Here is a 20875-nt window from a genome sequence, read left to right on the forward strand (position 1 = left end):
CAGTTGTTCCAAATAGGAGATTTGTGTGGGCAGAAGTTGTAAATGAATGAATGAATGACAGTTTCAAAAGCCAATTTCCCAGTTTAAAAATCTCATTAAACGAAAAAGGGAGAGAAAGGTCGTGATCGGTCGTGATGCTGCATCTACGTAAGCGGAGAAGGGCGTTGCTAGGCGATGACGTCCCGACGTGCTGGCCCCGCCCCCTGCGGCCAGTAGCGGAAGTTCCGTTCCGTCGTGAACTGGGACAACAGGCGGTGAGTGTATGAACCTCTGTTCACTAGCGAGCGCTTTTTTTTGTATCAATTTAAACACTTTATCCCGGTCCAGTTTGAACTTTGCCGGGCTAATATAATTCTTTAAGGGTCTCTTTAACAAAAACAACCCGCGTCGGAGGTCCACATTTGATTCTAAAGGTAGACGAAGAGTGGCAACCGGTAGAAGACAATACATTGCACGGCGTTAGCTATCTTTACCACCTCTAGCCCCGGTTATTGTGTGGATGTGTGTGGCCAGATAAACCGGGATTAAACCCGAATACGGTCAGTCAGTGTGTGTTTTTTTTTTTTTTTTGGGAGGGAGGGGGGGAGGGGGGTGTAGAGGCTTTGTGCTGCTGAATGCCATCACTGCTGAGGACGAGCCTGCGTATCATTGCTAAGCTTCAACCATTCATTGTCTCCTTCCTCTTCGACACCCGCACCAGCCGCTTCCTCTGCACGCTTTGTTAATTCATTTTGTTTTGTTGTTGCTGCTGCCCCCCTCCCTTTTTTTTTTTTTTTAAATGTGTACCTGCTTCCTTTTGGCGTTTGACATCAGACGAGCATAGCCGGGTTTTTGACCTCCAATCAGGGAGCAGCGTTAGCCGCTGCTGGATGGATGGATGGTGGTGGTGGTGGTGGTGGTGGTGGGTATTTGAGTATTTGAGGAGGTGTTGTTGGTTGGTTGGTGCCGCATATTATCGTGTTGTTTGCCAGAATATCCGTGGCCACTGAGCTGTGAGAGTGCAGCAGATTGATGTTTGAGGGTCCACACAGTCTGCAGCACGCCTCTGCTTTTGTGTTTGACTTGAATGTAATTGGTGTCACGCAAGATGGAGACTCGTGATGTGCTTTAAGCTTCAACACATGAAGGATTTCTGCTCCTTTTTTTTTTTCCCTTCACCTTAAAGTTTAAGATTAAGAAAACCTTTAATTGCAGCAAAAAAATCAAGAGTAAAAAGTGTAGGGTATAAGAAATGAATAAAAAGATACATAAGTGTTGGCAGATAAACAAAAAGATTTGAGACGCAACTGTTTGTGTTTTCATATAGCCATAAAAGCACATCTAATAACCACTCAGCCAAACTTTTACATGAGATACGCAACAAAAGAAAGAAAATGCTTCTATAGAAAAGATACAAATCATCGTGTTTTAAGAGGCCGGAGACTAAAGGGTCTTAAAACGTGTTCTGATAATGAGTTAAAATATTGAGTTACTCGGTCATATGACAACATTTGAGACAGAAAGAGAGAAAATGGTCACATGCATTCAGATGCACACAATCACGTCTAAGAAGCTGGGACTAACGTGTCGTAAAACATTTCAAAGTTGTTCTAATAATCAGCTAAAAATATAATACTAGATTTTTTCTGTTTCTATAGATTTAACCACGTTAGATATCAGGAAAAGATTCACTATATATTGAGTTTTCATGTTCCTGCGTAACATTCAATACCTACTGAAGTACTTTTCTGTGAAATATTCCACAAAAAGTCACATGCATTCATTTAAATAAAAAAAATAATAATAAAAAAACAGAAGACGCAGATTATTGCATTTACAAAGACTCACATGATCTTAAAACATTTCAGAATTGTTCTGGTGATCAGTTAAAGTTACAAAAAGTCATTTGAGACTTTTTGTTTTCTACTTTTCGTTCCATATTGACTTAACTCTTGATATCAGAGAAAGATTAACTGCAAGTAAAACCAGCTCCAGCTCCCGTAGAACTCGACATTTTTTTGCACTTTTAACTCATTTTGACACCAGAGACACAGTTAAATGGCAACAGTTAAAGCTGTTTAATGGTGAGTGGCCTGTGGTTTACTAGGAAAACTGTCAGAGATGACTTTAATCCACCGATTTATTATTTAATATATTAAATGTAAGGGAAATATTCGCCCCCAGCTCTAAGGGGAACCTGCGTCAATATGTTTAAAACCTCTAAATGTGTCTCATAGCAACTTAAAACCAAAAATGTTATAAATATGCAGGTTGCAGCTGCAACCTTTTGGAGATTTGTATATATCCGTCGCGGGCCGAAGATTTATGCAGATAGAAACTGGAGCAGGTGCTTAATGAAATTAAGTTCTTAAGCCGTGAAAAGATACAACTCTCACTTATTTCTTCTCCTTCTTGGACCCAACCTGAATCAGATACTTGTTCATGGCGTGGCGCTATTTTTAACCACCGTCCTCCTCCAGAAGTGTAGCGAGCGAGGCATTGTTTCTTACAGCGTGTCCTTTGAAAACCCACTCGGTGTTTTATGGGTCAGTAGGAATCCACTGAACAATAACAGGTGGAGAGGGGTTAAAAAAAAAAAAAAAAGGTAATTAACTGCCTCTTTGCATACGCTGTCCTGTTTAAACATCTCGTCCTACTCGTTGGAACAGATTGTCCTGAACTCCTTCTCCTCTTTTTTTTTTTTTTTATTATTTCTCGTCGTCTCTTTATCTTTACTTCTACCACTTCTGCATTTGTGTCGTCATTTTCAGACGCTTCTACCTCGGCCCAGTTCCCCTTCAGATGCCAGATGATTTTCATCTGTTGGCCTGGATTAGACTTTGGTGATAAAGGCTTATTTTTATGGCATTTTGTTTGTGTTATTTGTAGAAACAGGAGGTCACACCGTGGGGGTTTTCCCAGCTTGAAATGCTTTTGGTAGAAAACGGCGAAGGAAGTTGTTTCTCAACTCTTTACTTCAGACGTTGTTGTTGTCATTTAACTGAACCCAATCTGCTGAAGGGATGTGTAATAAAAAGTGGACATAGTGTAATATAGGTGTGACGTGTCAAAGAGGAGATTAGTTCGGTCTGACACAACCTACAGATCAGGCCATTTTCAAACTGTGCAATGCAAATTTACACCAGTCGGTCACAACACTGAAAACCAGCGGCTGTTGAAAGTGAATAACGCTGATGATCTCATTTCCATGTGTGGTTGTTACTTTGGATACCTGACCAAGTTTCAGCTTTTTCTGGTGACTATATTCCGGCACCAAGTTGAACTTTGATGTTAAAAGTAGGAAACACCAAGAACATCCCCATGGCAACGGCAAGGAGGTGCACCCTGCATCCTTGCACCATCTTCGTCCCATAGACTGTATAAATATGGGCAACGTGTCGCCACTTTTGTGCACTTTTATGCTATTTTCCCGGGCGTACGGGTGGCGCCATCGTGAGTCTGATCAGTACGGTCCAAGAGTGAAGCCACAATATCGATACCGCGGCCACACTTCCTCCAGACTCACTCGCATTTTTGTTTAATGGATACTACGCTCTTGTCAGTAACAAGGAAATGCTGTACTTGCTTTTAAAAAAAAAAAAAATTCCCAACTCTCACAATGGGCTACTATGAGATCGCTTTACAGAGTCGTTGGCACGGCAACTGGTTGTCGCCATTATGTCACATCCTGTTTCTGTAGCGTCAAATAACAAACGAAAACTTATTGGTAAAAATGCCACTTGAACATGCAGCAACATCATATTAACTACCTAAAACGACAGAAAGCGTCTTTGAAAAAAAATAAATTGACTCGAATTTTTGTGATTTGGCCCAAGCCACGCCCAGTAATATGGATGGGGGTGGGGCTTATGATCTATACTGCAGCCTCCAGCCGCTAGGGGGAGCTCTACTTGCTTTGACTTCACTATTGAGGAGCTTTTCCACCGTCCACCTTTATTTACAGTCTGTGCTTCGTAGCTGATTTGTGTACATACACACACACATATATATGTGTAAAATGGAAAGTTCTCTCAAAAATCTTAGGTTTTTGATTAGCAATAAACGGAAAATTGAGTACTTTAATTAGTAAACTTAAGCTTTATTCCACCACTCAAATGTCCACATGGATATATTCTTTTCTTTCTTGTGTGTTTTGCTTTAATCCCACTAAGCTTTGCCCACGTCTGGAAAAGACTTCCACTCCCCAGGTGTTTGACCTTGCCTTCTTGTCTATTTAATCTTTTTCACCTGTTACCCATTAGTCAAAGGTCAAGAAGAGAAAAAAAAAAAAAACTCCTCTCTTTGGACTCTTGAAATCACACATTTACCACCCACTCCTTCTTGTTTTGGCTGCAGGTTTGACCTTCTCGCGATCACCTGCCACAAACACAAACACCCGGCGCAGAGGACTGAAGCAGCTCAATCATAGCAGCCGTGGAATTTAAAAGCGTTAAACCCGGCTGGAGGTTTACACATTAACCTTTTTGGATGCGTATAGCACCCCCCCCCACCTCCCCTCCTTCGTCTCGCCTTGTTTCGTTTTGTCTCACATCATCATAAGGTTAAAAGGTGCGTTAAGGAAGGCGTTTACTGCTTCACTTTACTCTAAAAACCAAAACCTGAGCTCATGTTATTGGCGGCTGACTCACGGCCTGTCAATTTACGGATTAGGAAGGGAGGGAGGAGGGAGGGGGTGGAGGGGGGGGGAGTGCATTTAGTTAATGAGTCCCGTTACTTGCTGACTACAGAAACCTTCCCGACACAAACACAGTCACGTGCCTCATGACTGGTGTTTTAGGTTCTGCAGCGGCTTCATTGTGTGTCGGCGTGCGGCTGTTGTGTTCAGCCTTGTTGTTGTTCCAGGCCCATGAACCGAGCTACATCCACACACACAACATCCTCCACGTGTCCACGGAGTTTTTTAGAATAAGCAGCGGCCTCTCTTACCGAGACACCAAACTATTTCCTACACGTATAAACATTTATATAAATCCAGCAAATACGTCAACAGTGGTAAAAAGGTTATAAATGACCTTTAGAGACGCTGTAAACGGATTCATTAATCACTTAGTCCGTCCAGAGGGAGGGAGCTGTTGGTACAGAGAATGTGAGATATAAAGGTTTACAAAGTCTGATAAACACATTTATTAAACAATCAGTGTTGTACCAGTTTGCACTATAACTGTGTCCTAGGAGTTTGGCTAAATTAATTTAGTTTAACTTAAGTCCACTTAACTAAGTTGAGCTAAACGTGTCTTAATTTATCTCACTTTAACTTTGAACTTAGTTTAATTTATACCAAGTTAGCTTAATTTGTTTTATCTTATTTTTAATTCAGTTCAACTTGGTGCATTTTAACTTAACGTGGTGCACATTAACTTAACTTAACCTAACTTAACCTAACTTAACTTGAGTTGGAGCCATTTAACGTAACTCAACTCAATTTGACTAAATTTAGCATCTGAAATGATCTTATTTTAACCATATTTATCTTCGCTTCCCTAAATGTTATTCAGCATAACTTAAGTTATCTTTAGTTTATCTCTTTTTATCTTAATTTATCTGAACGTTAGTTTAAGTTCAGTATAATTTAACTTCTCTTAATGTCGATAACATTCTCTCGGTTGTTTCATTCAACTGGTTTTAGTTACTCGTTCTGAGCTGCTTTTCTTTGTCCGAGTTCACAGTAAACTCAGTATATCAATCTAAATTGTGCCTTTTCGTCTCCACATATAATAATCACTGCCAGTTATAACCTGAGAGACAAAACCCAGGTTAAAAAAAAACAAAAAACGCCTGCAGCTGCAGCTCAGAGTCATTAGACACAAATCTCATGAAGAGGTTTGTCATTAACATCTGGATTTAATCCCAGCCAACTGATCCAGTTTAACCTGATTAATTTAAACTAGACGGCGCGATAAAGGATTAGAAACATATTAATCATCCAGAAAATGCTCCTTCAACACGGACGGAGGGGAGTGAAAGGTGTTCAGTTCAAAGTTAAAAGAAGCTCAGTGTTTGCTCTGGTTTCATGTATGTATGTGTGGTGAAATCTGCAGTCAGCTGACGTCTCTGTGTGTTTCTGTTCTTTCTCTGCTCTTTCACAGCATCTCTTACAGTGTATGTGTGGCAACAACATGTCTGTGCCGCTGCTCGCCGAGGCTGTGACGATGTCTGGGGTGGAGAAGGACACTGCGGCGGTGAGTTTTTTTTTTTTTTTTGTTGTTTGTTTTTTTTTTTTTTAAACCACAAAATCATCATAACCGCTTTCACCTCTTCACTAGAACTTCTCTCCACATCCTGCTGCTACTTATCCAGAGGTTTATGCAGAGACTTAAAACGCTTTAAAAAGTCTGAAATCTCATAATCCCAATTTAAAGGCCTTAAAAAGTATTAAATACGAGCATATTTTAAATTGTAGGTCTTAAATAACGTTTAGTCGAGTTTTAAATCCACGTCTTCTGCAGTGTGACGCCCTCTGGCCCCGACCTCTTATGTTTCTGTTCCTCAGTAGCTGAGTCCATCGCAGGCAATAAATTTAGTGATTTTGAAAGTAATTCTGTTTTTCTGATTTTCCTTATTTTTCGTACTTCATGCAGTTCTCAAATTTAACCCATAATGGTCTTAAAAGGGCTTAAAAAGACCATATATTCCCCTGTTTTCTAGTAATTATAATAATAAAGTTTATTCACAGATTAAAAATCATTAAGTGCTGAACAATAAAACGAGTACACAAAATAAGAACAAATAATATACAAATAAAATAAGTAGAAGTAAAACAATCGATTAAAAATATTAAAACTATACTTATACTTGTATTTCTTAAACTACATGTTCATCTCTCACTTAAAGTTGGTTTTAAGAGAGTCAAGACTAATGTCGCTCTAATGTCCCCTAAATTTAACCCATAATGATCTTAAAATGGTCTTAAATTTCCTGTATTCAGACCTGCAGGAACCCTGATATCTGCTGAGCTATAGACCGTATTATTTTTTTTATTCATCAATATTTTTATATTACATGAAGTAAAACCATGTAAACTAAAAAAAACTGTGTAAACCAGATATCGACTAAATAAATGGACAATTTAATTGACTATATTAATAAAGAGGTCAGCAGTGGGACAGTTTTTCTGAAGCCACTCAAACACTAGATGGCGCTGTGTCTTTTTTTTTTGCCAATCGTGTTAATTTTTGTTTCTAATTCCTGCTTTAATTTCAACAATGGCGACAGAAACTCGCTGAAAACGAGTCGTACAAATGTTTTTAATCTCTCCTCTATGTGTTTTCCGTCTTTATTGATCCAAAACTATCAGTTCATTAAAAAAAAAAATGTAGATGGAAAATCAGGCGTACATACTAAAGCGGAAAAACACGCTACGACCAAGCGGACCAACCACATCCGGCTGAAGTAGGAGCTGATACCAAAGAGCTGTCGTATCCTTATCAACAGTTTACTTTGGCTACGGTTTCAAAAGGCGGGATACTCCCGGCTCACGGCTCCAGTTTGTTCCATTCACCCGCAGTAGGAAGAACTTTACTCCGGCAAATAAAGTCCGTCAGAAATTTGCAGATTATGTAACGTGGATGTTTGCAGAGGTGGTGGTAGGAGATCATCATTCAATCGACCGACTGGATGACCACCCAAAAAACACACACAGGGCGTTTAAAAGTAGAGAAAAGTTTTCCAGAGAGGGTTAAGGAACATTTGTGGAGCAAAGATACAAGCTAGATTAACTTTAACAGAAATATTTATTGGACTGAGTCCAAGAAGGAGAAGACGAGGAAGGACTTAGGGAGATTATGTTTATTTAAGATCGGAATCAGCCGATGCTGAATATTAAAAGATCGGTATCGGATCAGGGGGCAGAAAAACTTGGTCGGGACGTCCCTACTTTACTTTAACAAGGTTTGTCTCTTGTGTTTTCTCACATACATGCATTTTTATTTGGTCAAGACGTTACAGCGAGATTTATCATGAAAAATGTTCATGTCCTGTTAGGTCCGCTACACCACGTACTGTGATATTCTACGAGAAATTTTAAATGCGGCTTAAAATACAAGTTGTAATAGTAATTCACTGGATAAACTGAGTCAAATGAATCCAAATCATCATCAGAAGAAGAAGCGGTGGTAGAAGGTGCGGAAGTCGTTCACCAAAACATGATTTTTTTTAATGTTTCTTCTAAAATCGATACTGTATCGGAAGAGAAAATATCACAATATATCCTCATATATACCTGTAGTTTCACCTGTAGCTGCAGGTCCAACAAACACCTCTGGGTCTTTGTCTTTTATTTAACATGATTTAGATATGATGCATTGATGTCGTTAAAAGTCGCCATCAAAGCTGAATGTCTCTGATTCCTGCTCCTACATGGATTTAAAAAAAAAATAATAATAAAATGCTTTTATTTCTGCAAAGAACCAAATGTCTGATTTCCAGCCAACAAACGTTGAAGTGCCAAGTTTTTTTATTTATTTATTTTTTTTTTAAATTGTGTTGTTGTGGTTTCCCTGCGGGGAGGGAGAAGTTGGCAGCGAGAACCTTTCATTTAGGAACAAGTTCTCACACTTGCTGCAGCAGCGCTGCTCTGTGCAGGAGGCAGATTAATTATCACTTCAGAGGCTTTAAACGATCTCTGAATCGCAGAATGGAGCTGAACATTGTCAGGTTTGTTCCCGTCAGCGGTAAATACGTCCTCTGTTATCAGTCGGTATCTGGATGTGGAGGGAAACTAAAAAAAAGAGTTGCTCTCACTTTATTTTGTGTCTTTAGTTTTTAATTTGACGGTTTGTTTTTTAATCTGTGTTGCAGGTGATTTTCCTTCATGGGTTAGGAGACACAGGGTGAGTGGTTTCTGTTTTCAACATCAGTTTTATTGTTTATATGTCACCACTTATATGTATATGTGACTAATGTTGGTGTAAAAGTCTCTAATACTTAACACTTAATATAATAATAATAATGAAGTTTATTTATGTGGCACCAAAACCACTTAAGAATAAAATAAGTACACAAAATAATGACAAATAAATAAAAATCAAATACGTAGAAGGAGTAGTAGTAGTAGTAGAAATAATTGTAGTAGTTGTAGTAGAAGAAGCAGAAGTTGTAGTAGAAGAAGGAGTAGTAGTAGTAGCAGAAGAAGAACAAGTAGTCGTAGTAGAAGAAGTAGCAGTAGGAGTAGTAGACCTAGTGGTAGTAGTGGTTGTAGTAGTAGTAGTAGAAGAAGTAGTAGTGGTAGAAGAAGTAGTAGTAGTGGTGGTAGTAGAAGAAGTAGTAGTGGTGGTAGTAGTAGAAGAATAAGAACAAGTAGTCATGTAGAAGAAGAAGAAGTAGTAGGAGTAGTAGACCTAGTGGTAGCAGTGGTTGTAGTAGTAGTAGTAGTAGAAGTAGTGGTAGTGGTAGAAGAAGTAGTAGTAAATGTAGTGGTAGAAGAAGTAGTAGCAAAAGTAGTGGTAGAAGAAGTAGTGTTAATAGTAGAAGAAGTAGTAGTAGCAGTGGTAGTAGACGAAGAAGAAGAAGAAGAAGAAGAAGAAGTAGTAGTAGTGGTAGTAGTAGTAGTAGTAGTGGTAGTGGCAATAGTAGTGTAGTAGAGGTAGTGGTTGTGGTAGAAGAAGAAGTAGTAGTAGAAGAAGTAGTAGTAGTGGTGGTAGTGGTAGAAGTAGTAGTAGTAGTAGTAGTAGTAGCAGAAGAAGAACAAGTAGTCATGTAGAAGAAGAAGTAGTAGTAGGAGTAGTAGACCTAGTGGTAGTAGTGGTTGTAGTAGTAGTAGAAGTAGTGGTAGAAGAAGTAGTAGTAGAAGTAGTGGTAGTGGTAGAAGAAGTAGTAGTAGTAGTAGAAGTAGTGGTAGAAGAAGTAGTAGTAGTGGTAGTGGTAGAAGAAGTAGTAGAAGAAGTAGTGTTAATAGTAGTAGAAGTAGTGGTAGTGGTAGAAGAAGTAGTAGAAGAAGTAGTGTTAATAGTAGAAGAAGTAGTAGTAGTAGTAATAGTGGTAGTAGTAGTAGTAGTAGTAGTGGTTGTAGTAGTAGCAGTAGTCGTAGTAGTAGTGGTAGTAGTAGTGTAGTAGTAGTAGTAGTAGTAGTGGTGGTGGTGGTGGTAGTAGTAGTGGTAGTAGTAGAAGAAGAAGAAGAAGAAGAAGTAGCTGTAGTAGTAGTAGTAGTAGTAGTAGTGGTAGAAGAAGAAGTAGTAGTAGTAGTAGTAGTAGTAGTGGTAGTAGCAGTAGTAGTAGCAGTAGTGGTAGTAGTAGTAGTAGTGTAGTAGTAGTAGAAGTAGTAGTAGTAGCAGTAGTAGTAGTAGTAGTGGTGGTAGTAGTTGTAGAAGTCGTCTCCATTCAAGGCTTGTATTGAAACTGTCGACCAGACCGAACATTAAAGAATCAGCGCTGCAGCAACAAAGGGAGGAAATGATCTCGATGTTTTATGATTAAATTCTGCCTGTGGCGGAGACGCTTTAACTGAGACGTCTGTTCGGCTCAGTCCGACTCATTCACTGGAAATTCTGTAAATCCACTCACTGACGCCAGCGTTTGAGTAATTTAACTTCATAGACGCGTCTTAACACAGACTCATGAGTCGCTGCCTCGTTAATGGAACATGAAGAATCAAATTAGCAGATATTTCCGTCGTGCATCTCGATTGAGATTCATGCTTTTATTCAGGGTTCGTACGCAAGTGTGGAGGGTGTGGGATTTGGTTTAATAAGTATAGTAATAAGTATAAAAAGTGAAAACTGGTGTATTTCCAAGACTGATACCACAACTTACAATAAAAAATAAAAAATGAGTAGGATCTTAACTTATTTGTATGAGCTACATGACCATGATATTATTCAGATTAATAAAAACAAATGATTAATTCCATAATTCATTTGCTTGATACAAAACTATTCACCCAAATGCAATGAATTTGAATTTTACCTGTTTATTGTCATACATATAACACCCAGTATAACGCACAATATCACAAACAGCAAAATAAATAAATACCGTCCACCTCCTCCTGAGGGCAGATATGTCTGTGGGCATGAATCTCTTGTCTGTGTCTGATACCGGAGGGGAGGGAGGGGAGGTTGTGTGACACATGTGTTTATTTTGGAGCATGTGTGGGTGATTTTAAGAAGTTTGTGTCTATTGGTGACACAGTGAACGATGACGGGTTCAATAATGCTGCTGTACATGAGGAGCCTTAAAAACATAAGGTGTGATTCTGTGGCTGGGTTGTAAACGACAAGCGTGTCTCTTTGTGTTTTTCTGTCAGGCACATGTGGGCGGACGCTTTGAAGTCGATCCAGCTGCCTCATGTCAAGGTTATCTGCCCCCACGCGTGAGTCCTACTCCGAGACTGCCTCTGTTCTTTAATGATAATGTTTACGCCGCCATTGTTTCGGTCTTGTTGTTGCTAACGCGTAGCCCCCTCCTCCCTCACAGGCCCAAAATGCCTGTGACTCTCAACATGAAGGTGAAGATGCCGGCCTGGTGAGTCGCCCTTTTCTAACTGGCAAACACTGGACGCCTTTGTTTCATACAAACAACAATAGGCTCCCATACGAGCCGCCGACAACGCTCTGATTGTGTCTATTGATTTTCCTCTTCTTCTTCTTCTTCTTCTTCTTTTCTTTTTTTTTTTTTGTTTTTGTTTTGCATGTGTGCAGGTTCGACCTCATGGGACTCACCCCCGACTCCCCAGAGGACGAATCTGGAATCAAGAAGGCGGCGGATAACAGTGAGTTGGATGTTTTTAAATAGAAAAAAAAAAACTTTCCACCGCTGCGTCCAGTATAATCGGGACGATATTTGCATTTTTTACTGGCATCGGTGTCGGCCGATACGTGGGTGTGTTCACCGATACATACATACATATATATATATATTTACAGACAGGCATATCCACAGACAGCCCTGTGCTGCTGGAGGCTCTGTGGACCTGTGCAGCCCATACATTGCCCCTCCCCCACTAGCAGATTGTGCATTTGCATAAAAATATTAAATATTCTTTGAGTTCAATAAATGTTTATGCTTTGTTACTATTGTGTAATTTTTATCATGTAAATGGAGGGAGACAAATATCGGCTCAGAAAAATCCATATCGGATGTAAAAAAAAAACGATATCGGCTCCAAAAAAATCCATATCGGTTGATTTCTAATTACAAGAACATTAAACACACATTTCTAGTGGTAAATTTATGTTAATATAATTTAACTGGCTGATATCTTGTCATAGTAATGAAGCGTAAAAGCGTTAACCCTTCTTTAAAGGACTGTAATCTACACTTACTTGTCAAAACATTAGTGAAAACTCAACACATTTGGACAATGGAGACACATATATTCAGTTGAATCGTTTAACATGCACTCACTAATATTTCAAAATGGTTTTACCGCCTTATAATTTATATCCACCAGCTCCATCTCCTATAAAACTCCAGTACTTCTGTGCGCCATTAACTTTTATTTGACGGCAGAGAGATGGTTTAATGGAATCAATTAAAGCCGTTTTCATGGCGAGTGGCTTGTGCTTTACTGGGAAGACTCATTAATTATTTAATCTAGTAAATGTAAGGAGGGAGAACCTGCCTCCAGAGCTGTTAAAATGCGTTTCAAAGCTTGTAAATCAGAAGTTGACCAGGGTTTATTTTGGTGGATTGAACTGATTTGTTATGGGAATAAGATCTTTTCAACGTTAGGTCTGGTTTCGTCCGTCAACAGTGGACGCAAGACGCACCGGCCATAAGTGCAATACACTGTTCACACACCAGGGGGCAGCAGTGAAATGGAGCCTTTTATTGAGATATTATTATTACTTCTATTGACGGCTCTGTAGGGTATAAAAAATATAATAAAAATATCTATTGAGGAGGAGTGCGTTATTTTATTGTGAGTAATCTTGATCTATTTAGTTTCTGTCATTATAAATAAGTCAGAAAGGTCAAAGGATATTTAAGTTTTACTTCCACCTACTCATTTTTGGACCACTTGTTTTATTTCCTCTTTTAAAATGTATTTCTGTTACATTTTAAATAAATAGTTTTTCCGCTTCAACCACCATGTTTCCAACAGTTATCTTCTGTTGTATAACAAAGTGGTTAATGAGTTCATTACATGCATCATCCACTGTGATGAGTTGTATTACAACAAGTTGTATTACATGTTGCACATTGACACATTATGGCGGAAAATGCATCGCTGCGAAGTCAGATTTTGCGTTGAGTTTAGTGTTTCTGTCATTTAAGCAAACCCATAGACTTAAATAATAGAAACACTTAAAAACACAGTTACATTTTTAAACATATGCAGAATACTATAATCTACGCAAAGAAGAGATTTAGTGCAGAACTAGTTTTTACTAGTGTACTTAATAAACTGGCCACACATAGATGTTATAAACATAAAAGCTGCCTTTGATCAAGACTTTGATTATTTGTAAAACCAACATAACACTTAAAAACTTCAGATTTTAAGTTAATAAATACTTGAGGTGCTGATGTAGAGCTTTGTTCTCGTTAAAGAGCAACACCTTGTAACGCATGCGAATAAATTCTAGTTGTTCATGCATAAATGTATCGTGAGAAAAATCACGTACACTAATGTTTCCTACCACATTATCGGGTTAAACGCCGTCTGAAATGAGCTGATTTGTAAAATCGGACACCTGGTTCTCGCTGCTTTTGGCCGAAAAAATATGCAGATTATTGAAATGTTTGCTGCTTATTCATCTTCAGGGAGAGAGGGTGGTGTGTGCGTTTATCCTCTTATTTAGAAAAGCCTTGAGTCTCTTCCCACCGGTAAATAATAATCGTTTTGAAATAAATATGTGAGAAGAAGTTAATACTATTATAATAGATGGAGGAAAATGGAAAAGGCCTTTAATTTAACGAGCCTGAAGGATTTTTAATGACTCCAGCCTGTTAAATTAAAGGTCTTTTACTACTTCAAACCCACTTTGGTGCCTGGATCTGGATTTTTCCTCTGCATGATTTCTCAATTTATTAGTTCCCATTAGTTCGTTTCCCATCGGTTTGAGTGACACCAGTAGAGCTACAGCCAGTTTCCTTTTCTTAGTATAATAGAAATTTGACTCACTTTTAGACAAAGCTAAAAAAAAATAAAAAAGCATACACAAATTCTAGTTTAGTTTATTCTGATCCCCGTTAGCTGTTTACTGCAGGCAACAGCTTTTCTTCCTATATATAACGTAATATAACGTAAAATAAAATCACAAGTAGATCATAATCCATACTTTCAATGATGACAGCCTTATGTGATACAGTTCTGAAATACTTGTCTACGTCTATATATTCTTTCTACTCTTAGTCTCTGTTGTTGTCATAGGTAATAGGTTTAATTTTAATTGGTTGTTATACTTCATTTACTTGTTGAAATGTATTAATTTGGTGACTATTTGTTGAATGTTTATTAGGAGGATATGGCCGTATACTGCGATACAGTATCGATATTTAATATCTTTAATATTATTTTTTGACTCAGTTTGTCCAGTGAATTATCAGTGTCATCTGTTGTACATATATACAACATTAAAATGTCTCAGTCAACTATGTAGAATATTGCAATATATCGCAATATCATAATATCGCTGTAATGTATCGTGATATGAATCGTATCGTATTGGGAAGTCGTTGCCAATACCCACCCCCACTGTTTATGTTCTTGTGTGAAAAGGACCCCAAAGAGGCTAGCTTTAGCCTGAAGCTAATAGTGATCCTAATAATAAACAACAGCATGATTGTAACGCTCATTACTCCTGGACATTTTAAGAGTTTGCTCCTCAAACCACCTCACTTCGCGGAGCACTGAGCACTGTTTCCTAATGTTTTAGTTTGTTTTAATCTTTGTTTGTATTGTTATGTTGCAAATGAGGGAAACCTCAGTGACTTTTCAGACTTACAGAAAGATATAATCAACACACTAATTTTGTTACTAGCACTAATTGTTCTTCTTCTCTTTCTTTCAGTCAAGGCCATAATCGAACACGAGGCCAAAAATGGGATTCCACCAAACCGTATAATGCTCGGTGGCTTCTCTCAGGTGGGACTTTACCTCATGTTCCAGTCACATTTTAGTAACGGCACACGAGATAAAAACCTGTTTAACGTGTCCGTGCGCTTCCTCCGTTTGTCCACAGGGTGGGGCCTTGTCCTTGTACACCGCCTTGACCTGCCAGCACCAGCTGGCTGGGGTGGTGGCCCTCAGCTGCTGGCTCCCACTTCACAAGAGTTTCCCATCGGTACAGTTCACTAGCTTTGCTGCTACGTAATTAAAAGAACTCACTGGCCACTTTATTAGGTACGCCTGCTCAAATATCGGCTCAGTCCGTCGAGGCGCGCAGACGTGGTTCATACTGAAGAGACTTTGAATGTTTCATGGTTGGGATTTCAGAAAGTGGGAAGCTTCTCTGGGAGAAAATGTGTCGTAGATGCCAGAAGTTTGAGCTGAAAGAGAGGCAGCAGGAGCTCAGATAACCTCTTGTGTTAATGGAGCAGAAGTTAAACTAGATAAACTAGTTTTAGTTTGGGGGTTTAAAATCAAGTGGGCCGGACCAGTAACACAACAGAATAAAAACCTATAAATAATGACAACTCCAGACTTTTTCTATTTGTTTTAGTGCCAAGAAGAGCAAGTAAATTAAACTAACTATAAACTATCAATCAAAATAAATAAATTTCTGAAGAAAAATAAATGTGCACATTGCTGTGCTGTTTAGTCCTGGGTTTCCATTTCAGTTTTTCACAAAATAAAAGCGATATTTCTGTGATTTTATACGCTTGAGCTTTGTCTCATGTTGTCCCATAACCGGCACTTTGAGGAAGATGGACTTCAGTGAACTGGTCACATGACCCCCTGCTTCATCTCCAGTGACGGGGAAATGTGAAAAAGTGTTTCCATTACACTTTTGTGATAAACTTTCCAATCAATGTGTCTTAGAAACCACCTCGTGAGAGCGCAAAAAAAGTGTTTTCGAGATATGTCTTTATTGCAGTATTTGGGTTTTGCTCATTTCTAAGGGGGAATGGAAACACATCAACTCTTGGGTTCTGTCGACTTCTCTGACCAAAACAGTGGGTGAATTAGGGATAGCAGATATTTGCAATCTTCTCTTGTGCAAATTCATGCTAAGCTAATTCATGCTACGGGCCTTGAGTTTCAGCTACAGCCGACCTGAGTCTTGTATCCGTCCCTTTATGACAGGGAATCATTATCTGATTCTACTTCCATCAGGATAAATGTCACAAAGCTAAAAAGTAGCTGAAATGGCCTCTTCACACAGTCACCAGGTCTCAATCCAACAGAGAAAATCTGGGATGTGATGGAACAAATCAGCAGAAACTGAACCAAACTCTCTGATAAATGTTCCCTGCATCTTGTTGAACCTGTGCCACAGTTCTGAAGATGAAACTAAGAGCAAGGTGAACCAGTAACGTGGTCAGTGAGTGTACAGAGATGAACATTTAGGCGTCAGTGTGGATGTTGTGAGTCACTGTTGTGTTCGTGTTGTGTTCTCTGACCTGCAGGCGGCCAGCGGCAACAAGCAGCTCCCTGTGCTGCAGTGTCACGGCGAGATGGACCTCATGATCCCCGTGCAGTTCGGCGCCATGACCGCAGAGAAACTCAAATCCATAGTCAACCCTCAGATGATCACCTTCAAAACCTACCCAGGGCTTTCTCACAGCTCCTCTCCTGAGGTACCGCCGCCCAAAAAAACCAACCGCGCACCTATCCGGCCAAACATCTGCAGACAGGAAAAAAAATAGAGATCGGTTTGATCCGTCTTTCAAGGAAAGAAAAGGATATAGAAAGAAGGAAAAGGAGATCAATAGAAATAAAAAGATGCACAGAAAGAAAGAAAAAGGGAAAGGAAAGAGGTAGATATAAAATATGGAAAGAAACAGAAAAGGAGATGGATAGAAATAAAAAGATGCACAGAAAGAAAGAAAACGGGGATAGATATAAATGAAAAAGAGATGGATAGAAATAAAAAAGAGAAAGAAGGAAATAGTATAAAACATGTGTAAGATATGTTAATTTCAAATCTATAGAGGTAAGTATCTGAGTATGAAGTGTCATTAGATGTGTAAATACTGTATAAAATACTAGAGTAGAGCTGGGTGGTATGAGCAAAAACATAGTATTTTTCAAAATTCTGATGGTATCTTGGTATTTTTCTTTCAGGCTTAATCACATAATCAACATTTTCTAATGGTTGAGAAAGGAATTAATGCAGCAGTTTGACTAATGATGGACTATTTTACTGTGATGATGAGTGAATATTGTAGAATAATCCCACACTAGTAGTAAAACAGGTTAGCATGGCCCCGTGTTAGCACTGACTACTGATGTGGGGGAAAAAATAATTAAATGAAGATTAAATGAAGAAATGGGGACAATTCCGGCTTCATTTATTTTGACGTATTTATTCATATTTAAACATGTTTAAACTGTTTTTGCAGCGCGACCAGCTACCGTAATAACTGTAGTCTGCGCAACATTTTTCTTCTCATTCATAAAAAGCTACTTTCGGGGTCAACACTGTTTGAGAGAGTGGCACAAACCAAATCCATCTTTAATTTCCCCATTTTGTAATTTAAAATGATGAAAAGTTGCCATTTGTGACTGAATTTTAGAAGCAGAACATGTTAAATCTGATCAGACAATTCATTTGAAATGTGTTTATTTTATTTTATAAAGTAACCGGTGACGGTCTGCTCTCTTGCAGGAGATGGCGGCTGTAAAGGAATTTATCGAGAAGCATTTGCCTCGGATCTGACCTCACCTCCTCCCTACTGTGACCCCCCCTCTCCACCCCCTCACCCCTCTCCCCACCTCCCCCTCCGAGACACTGACCTCTCACCCGTGATCTGCCATTCTCCGACAGGAAACAGCCATGAGCACCACCACCCACACACACACACAAACACAAACACACAAACACAAACCTTTTCCACTCGCATCACAACACGACAAATAAGCTCATGACACTTACACGTAAATAAAAATAGTAAAGATTCGAAACTAAATGGCGCCTGACAAGTCTTAGCCCTCGGAGGGAGAAACACTGATGCATAACATTCCCTTTGATTTTTATTTAATCCTCTTCTGCTTCCATTCCTTCGCTGCCTCTCCTTTTCCCTCTTGAGCGGCTGTGCGTCAGGCGACTGTTAAAAGTGGAGTCAGACCAGATTGATCGTCGCTTTTACAGATTCATTCACATTAAACTTGGATGTGTGGCCTCTCCGAGCTCCAGCAGATCTGAGAGAGGAGGTGGTCTGGGCCTTTTTATTTAGTCCTGCAGAGGAAATAAACCTTCATATGCGTTATATAATTTACAGGTTTGTGGGCTAGTAGCCGTGCTAGCGTCCACAGTTTATGTTTACAGCCACGCCTACGCTACGTCCTCCTGCTTTTGGCCGCACCACACACACACCAAACACACACCATGCACACACATTTCTGGTCTGACTCATGTGCAGCGAGCGCCGGTTTTCAGAGCAGCTGGTTTCCCACCGACCTCATCCATCCCATCCTACCCCCGCGACGCTTCACTGCAGCCTGTCTGGGTCCTGCATGGTGCATTATTGACTGAAACATCCCATGTGAGTCATATATATGAACAAAACCCAACTGAAATAAAGTCAAATACAATCCATCGACGCTCCTGCTGCCCTGTGCCGTTTCTTTTGAACCTTTTCACAGCATGTGACCTGTTTGGCATCTTGCATGTACATTTATTATTTTTAAATGCGATTGCAGGCATGAAATAATATTAATAATAATGATAAAAAAATAATGCATCACTCCAGATGGTTGCAGACCCACACAGGCTGCACACCAACGAGTCGTCTCACTGTACCTCCCACGGACACTTCTCCCACTCTCCTTCTTCACATTCTTGATTTAAACCCCGTCTAAACCTCCTTCCTCCATTTCTCCTCCCATGACACCAAGGTTTAAAGGAGTTTTAAACTTTTATCCCTCCCCAACACACAAAAAAAAAAAATACATCTGAGCTCCCTCCTTTGGCTGCCTATTGTAACCCACTAATATAATATTAATATTAAAAGGTCAGATTTAAAACTTAACCCCAACACTATTATACGTCTTTTAAATAAATAAATAAAAGAAAATGGCTATACACTGGGAGAGCTTTGGCAAGAAGCTTTTTCCAACGTAACTGAAGGGTGACGCGACATTTTAAAATGTTAATCTTGAACAACTTGTGATCCTTGGACATAGGAGTGTAACTGAGGAGTCGTGTGTGCTTAAAAGTATATATATCGGGTGTTCTACATTTATTTTGTTTTTGTTTTTTTTCCTTTTGTGAATGTTAATTTTCTCTCCTCGTGATTAACTGTTCTGTTCTATTGCTGTTCTGATTTTAAACACAACAAAAAAAGAAAAACGTTAGAAAAGGAGGAACGACGTCTGTTTTGATTGTTGTTTGCAAATCACGAATGTGTCTCTCATCGCCTCGAGTCCTTTTATATTTTTCCGTTACGCTGAATCTTGAAAGCACTCGACCTTTTATTTAGTTTTCTCCCCTCTTTGACCATTTTTTATCATTATTCCATTTCCCCCTGGTCTCGTATCATTTTTTTCCCTGAGTTCTCAGTGGTTTAAGTCTTTGCAAATGTGTTTTGTTGTTTATGTTTTGTCATTGTCGTCATCTCATCCTTTATTTTGTGTCCGTTTATAATGATGAGCATTAATAAAAACGTGTTGAGGTGAGACTGGAGGTCTCGCCGCTTGTTTTGTTTTCAAAACACCTGTATGTGGAATAAATGACCAAAAAAAATCCAAAAAAACTTGGTGTTGAGTGTCTTTAATTTTTAGCATCTGTGAAAATTCTCACTCATTCAGGAAAAAAAAGGCTAAAACTGTATTTAAATGAATATTCCAAATCTTCCTAAAGTCGGAATTAGGATTTATGGGACTCATCAGACATAACCTTCTTCCATAGCTCCAGAGTCCAACTTTAATGGCACCTTTAGACAATTTGTATCGTTATTGACGCCATATGAATAATAATGAATTGAAATGTATGATGCTCCCTAGTAAACTGAAGCCTTTTTTTCCCGGTTGTCCTCACTGATTAGTGCTTTTCTGAAGGCTACACCAAAATTCAGTCCCAATCCCTTGAGTTCCTTTGACACTGTACATTACTTTTACTATTAAACAGCCCTGAGTTCTGCTGGTGTTTTTCTTCCATTTGATTTGATTTGACCAAACGTTTAAGTGATTGGTAGTTGGAGACATTTGTCTCGGTGAGGGACAGGAAATCACTGGACACAATGCTCTCTGTTTTGGGCAATCCATCCCATCAATTAACCAAACATGAGGGTAGAGGAGCTCATCCTCCAGCAGACTGATTCAGCTCCACTCCCATAGTGAACGCTACAGAGCTTCTCTTATACCTTTCTCTATCCAGCTGTATAATTGCTCACTCTTTGTGACAACTAAGCTACTATGACCAAGCAATTTCCCTTGTGGATCGTTGAAGTCTATCTAAGTCGAATCAGGATTTTTTCCGACCACATTTCTTCCTGGAAGACGATGGTTCTCCACTATTCTTCCCGTTTTTAATAATGCGTTGGATAGTTCTTAACTCAATTTTAGTAGTTTCTGCTTCAATCTCCTTAGATGTTCTCTCTCCTTGATGCTTGTCCCATCTCAAACAGACTAACATCTTTTCCAACATCACAGGATGTGTCTTTCCACATGGTTGCACAAGAAATGAGAAGCTACTCATCGCTACTCATCGAGGTGACTTTTATTTTTGGCCAGGCAGTGTATTTTGCATACTATGGAGTTCCATGTTATTTCCGGTCATTTCATTGCGTCATAAGACCCTGCCCTCCTCCCGAGTAGCGGACCAATCCTATC

General features: G+C 39.2%; 1 protein-coding gene across 5 annotated transcripts; it reads left to right on the plus strand.

The window, feature by feature from the left end:
- Positions 1–119: 119 nt before the first annotated feature.
- Positions 120–19797, plus strand: lypla2 (lysophospholipase 2). Of its 5 annotated transcripts, none has more exons than XM_047604324.1 (10): positions 120–254; positions 6087–6179; positions 8797–8828; positions 11240–11305; positions 11410–11457; positions 11634–11704; positions 14952–15025; positions 15123–15224; positions 16510–16680; positions 17712–19797. In XM_047604324.1, exons 1-10 carry the CDS (start codon positions 135–137, stop codon positions 17760–17762), a joined length of 828 nt encoding a protein of 275 aa, XP_047460280.1. In that variant the 5' UTR covers positions 120–134; the 3' UTR covers positions 17763–19797. The 5 variants fall into 5 exon arrangements, with proteins under 5 accessions (XP_047460280.1, XP_047460282.1, XP_047460283.1 ...); XM_047604326.1 differs by lacking the exon at positions 120–254 and adding an exon at positions 261–539; XM_047604327.1 differs by lacking the exon at positions 120–254 and adding an exon at positions 261–413.
- The last annotated feature ends 1078 nt before the right edge of the window (positions 19798–20875 follow it).

The sequence above is a fragment of the Mugil cephalus genome, chromosome 14, assembly GCF_022458985.1.
Source record: "Mugil cephalus isolate CIBA_MC_2020 chromosome 14, CIBA_Mcephalus_1.1, whole genome shotgun sequence".
In the NCBI taxonomy this organism is placed as follows: domain Eukaryota; kingdom Metazoa; phylum Chordata; class Actinopteri; order Mugiliformes; family Mugilidae; genus Mugil; species Mugil cephalus.

Bases quoted from the DNA above. Each gene is read 5' to 3' on its own strand.
- lypla2 (XM_047604324.1), top strand. From the start codon at position 135: ATGCTGCATCTACGTAAGCGGAGAAGGGCGTTGCTAGGCGATGACGTC. The intron at 11,306-11,409 runs GTGAGTCCTACT...CCTCCCTCACAG, and splicing joins AAGGTTATCTGCCCCCACGC to GCCCAAAATGCCTGTGACTC. The intron at 11,705-14,951 runs GTGAGTTGGATG...TCTTTCTTTCAG, and splicing joins CAAGAAGGCGGCGGATAACA to TCAAGGCCATAATCGAACAC.